Consider the following 3,304-nt stretch of genomic DNA (forward strand, 5'->3'; position numbering starts at 1 on the left):
AATAAACACATTAGAGTTAGTTCAATCTTGCTTTTATATATATATATATATATATATGATGTACTCATTTGTGTATATCTACATTGCATGGAACGTGTACATCCTGGCTACAATTCGCGCCCTGACACGCAGGCACGCGCGCACGCGAGCACGCGCGCACGCGCGTACTACTCTGTCATATTCCGACACTGAGCCCCGGGTTCGCAGCCAGCCAAGCATCCGCGATCAGTGGAGGGCGTATTGCACGGGTCTCACTTTCATCTCGCTGCTCATGAGTGCCTCGGAGTGACCGGGCCAGGTGTACCACACGACTCCCTTCGTGTTGTCCTCTCCGTAAAGTCCGTTCAGGTTCGAATGGTGGCAGAACCCGTACCACCAACCGCCCTTGTGAGATTCAGCGCAGCTGCCGGTCTTGTGGGTGTCGTTGTCCCGGTCCGGAGTGCTGAAATTCTTCCCGTGATGAGCAGATATCATCGAGTCGTCTGAAAATGATGAGAAGCGTGTGAGGCGGGGGGAGGTAATGTGGGTGACGGTGAGCGCGTGATTGCGAATTGAGAGAGAAAGCGAGAGGGAGCGGGAGAGATAGATAGATAGAGTGTGAGAGAGAGAGAGAGAGAGAGAGAGAGAGAGAAAGCGAGAGGGAGGGGGGAAGAAAGATAGATAGAGTGTGAGAGAGCGAGAGAGAGCAAGAAGAGAGTGCTATGCATACAACGATATTATGCGTATAACAATGTATACATTGTTCTGCATGGAACAATATATTCATATACATATAACAATGTATATATTGTTCTCGCAGACGCGAACGAGCGTTTACCCGCAGTGCCGTGGTACATGCCGACGTTGAGCTTGTACAGCGCCCTCTCTGAAGCGATGCTGAAAACATCGTACGTGGCGTATCGCGTCTCGCCCGAGAATCTTCTCAGATCGATTCGTAGCTGCATCGGTACGGGGGTGGTGAGAGCGCTCAGTCGGTCGTTGCCTGCATGAGAGTGTGAGAGTGAGAGAGAGACGTCGTTACGACGCATGCGCAATCGCCACACTTCTTCGGTGAAATTGCACCAGCGACGAACTTAAATTAAATTTGGTGTATTTTACTTTTTTATACCCGGGTGCATGTCGGGAGAATTTGATTCAACGCCGGGTCACTGCATGCGGGCGGGCGTGCGTGCGTGCATGCGTGCGTGCGTGCGTGGCGTGCGTGCGTGCGTCTGTCTCAACCTCACCTGTGCATGTGATCGTGAGAAACGTTTCGCTTGTCAAACAATCACGTTTTGATTTTAGCGTGAGCGACGTGTGGCAAGCGAAAATCGATATAGCAACCACAGAGTTGTCGCTACACCTACAAATCCACGTTTTGAACCGCGGCGTTAAATCGAATTCTGCCGACATTCACCTGGGTATATAAAGTTAAAATACGCCGAATTAAAATTTCGTCGCATGGCGCAATTCGCCGAAAAGTGTGGCGATTGCGCATGCGTCGTAACGACGTCTCTCTCTCACTCTAATGCAGATAACAACGTCTCTCTCTCTCTCACTCTCATGCAGGCAACGACCGACTGAGCGCTCTCACCACCTCCGTACCGATGCAGCTCCGAATTGATCTGAGAAGATTTCTCGGGCGAGACGCGCTACGCCACGTAGCGATGTTTTCAGCATCGCTCAGAGAGGCGGCGTACAAGCTCAACGTCGGCATGTACCACGGCACAGCGGGTAAACGCTCGTTCGCGTCTGCGATAACAATATATACATTGTTATATATATACATTGTTATATGTATATGTATATATTGTTGCATGCACAACAATATAAACATTGTTATATGTTTATGTATCTATTTTTGCATGCAGAACAATGTAAACATTGTTATATGTATATGTATATGTAAAATATGTTATATTATTGCTGATGCAAACAATATATACATTGTTATATGTATATTAATATTGCTGCTGCACAACAATAATACATTGTTATACTGTAAATGTATATATTTTCCATGCCACAACATATTATATATTACATGCTATTATGTATACGTTATATATTGTTGCCATGCACTAACGATATATACATTGTATATGTATATGTACATAATTCGTGCAATGCCACAATCAATATCATACATTGTTATATATGTATTCCTATATATTGTTGCAATGCACAAACAATATCATACATTGTATATGTTATATGTATTATGTTGCCATGGTAGCGATCTGCGGCGAGTAGCATCGCACACTGCTCATTATTATTTCAAGGCAACCTAGCGAAGCAGAGGTGTCACACACCGATGTGCAGGGGTGTGTTAATAAACTGACCGGATAGCGTCGTCGACAGATGGAGTGCGGAGAGGGGGATCACGCGGTGCTCGCGAAGGCGGCGATGCAAGGCCGCATTAAGAGGCGTCTGCGAAGCTCAGGCAGGTGAGAAGATAATGCCCGGAATGTCGGTCACAAGGCCGGGCTAATATTAAAAGGCGCGCCGCGCTTGGAGCGGAGGAACTCCTCTCCCATTGTTCTTCACGCCATATCTGTCCGTGTCGCACGTAGCTCCCTGTTGCCGTTGACCTTACCGCGGCTTTGCCGTTTGCTGTTATATCACGGCTTACAATATATGTGATTGTGGTACGTTACTCCTCTGAGTTCTGTATTTTGCTTTGGGGGCGTCTTGTGCTAACCTATCGTTACCGCTACACACTATACGAATCAACGCAAAGTACAAACTTTACACATCATCAATCAATAGAACGTGTATATGTGTAGTATATATTGTTGCATGTAGAAACAATGTAAACAGTTGTTATTAGTACTATGTTTATTATGTGCATGCAGAACATATAAACATTGTTATATGTATACTGTATTATATTGTTGGGCAATGTAAACAATGTAAACATTGTTATCATGTATATTATATATGTTGCATGTAGACAATGTAAACATTTTATATGTATATGTATATAGTTGTTGCATGATAGAACAATGTATAACATTGTTATAGTGTATAGTGTATTTATGTTGTGCATGCAGAACAATTATAAACATTTGCTATATGTTATGCTTATAGATTGTGACATGGCACAACAAGATAACCATTGTTATATTGTTTATGTATATATTGTTGCATGCAGGCAACAATGTATACAGTTGTTATATTTTATATGTATATATTGTTGACATGCATGAACAATGTATAAATGTTATACAAATATTGTTGTATGCATAGCATCTCCTCTCTCTCTCTCTCTCTCTTCCTCTCTCTATCTCGCACACCTATCCTATCTATTCTCCCGCTGCCCTCT

The 3,304-nt window shown here is 43.9% G+C and overlaps 1 protein-coding gene across 1 annotated transcript in view; it reads right to left on the reverse strand.

Annotated features, from left to right (window-relative positions):
* Nucleotides 1-70: 70 nt before the first annotated feature.
* The window catches only part of LOC106819974 (techylectin-5A-like), a 5,494-nt gene continuing 2,260 nt past the window's right edge, over nt 71-3,304 (reverse strand). Inside the window, exons 3-4 of the mRNA XM_014824537.1 lie at nt 818-982; nt 71-482 (exon numbers count right to left, since the gene is read on the reverse strand). Of these exons, the coding sequence (XP_014680023.1) occupies nt 226-482; nt 818-982 (422 nt within the window). The 3' untranslated portion in view covers nt 71-225. The remainder of the gene's footprint in view (nt 483-817; nt 983-3,304) is intronic.

This window comes from Priapulus caudatus, unplaced genomic scaffold (assembly GCF_000485595.1).
Source record: "Priapulus caudatus unplaced genomic scaffold, Priapulus_caudatus-5.0.1 Scaffold5416, whole genome shotgun sequence".
NCBI classification, from domain to species: domain Eukaryota; kingdom Metazoa; phylum Priapulida; class Priapulimorpha; order Priapulimorphida; family Priapulidae; genus Priapulus; species Priapulus caudatus.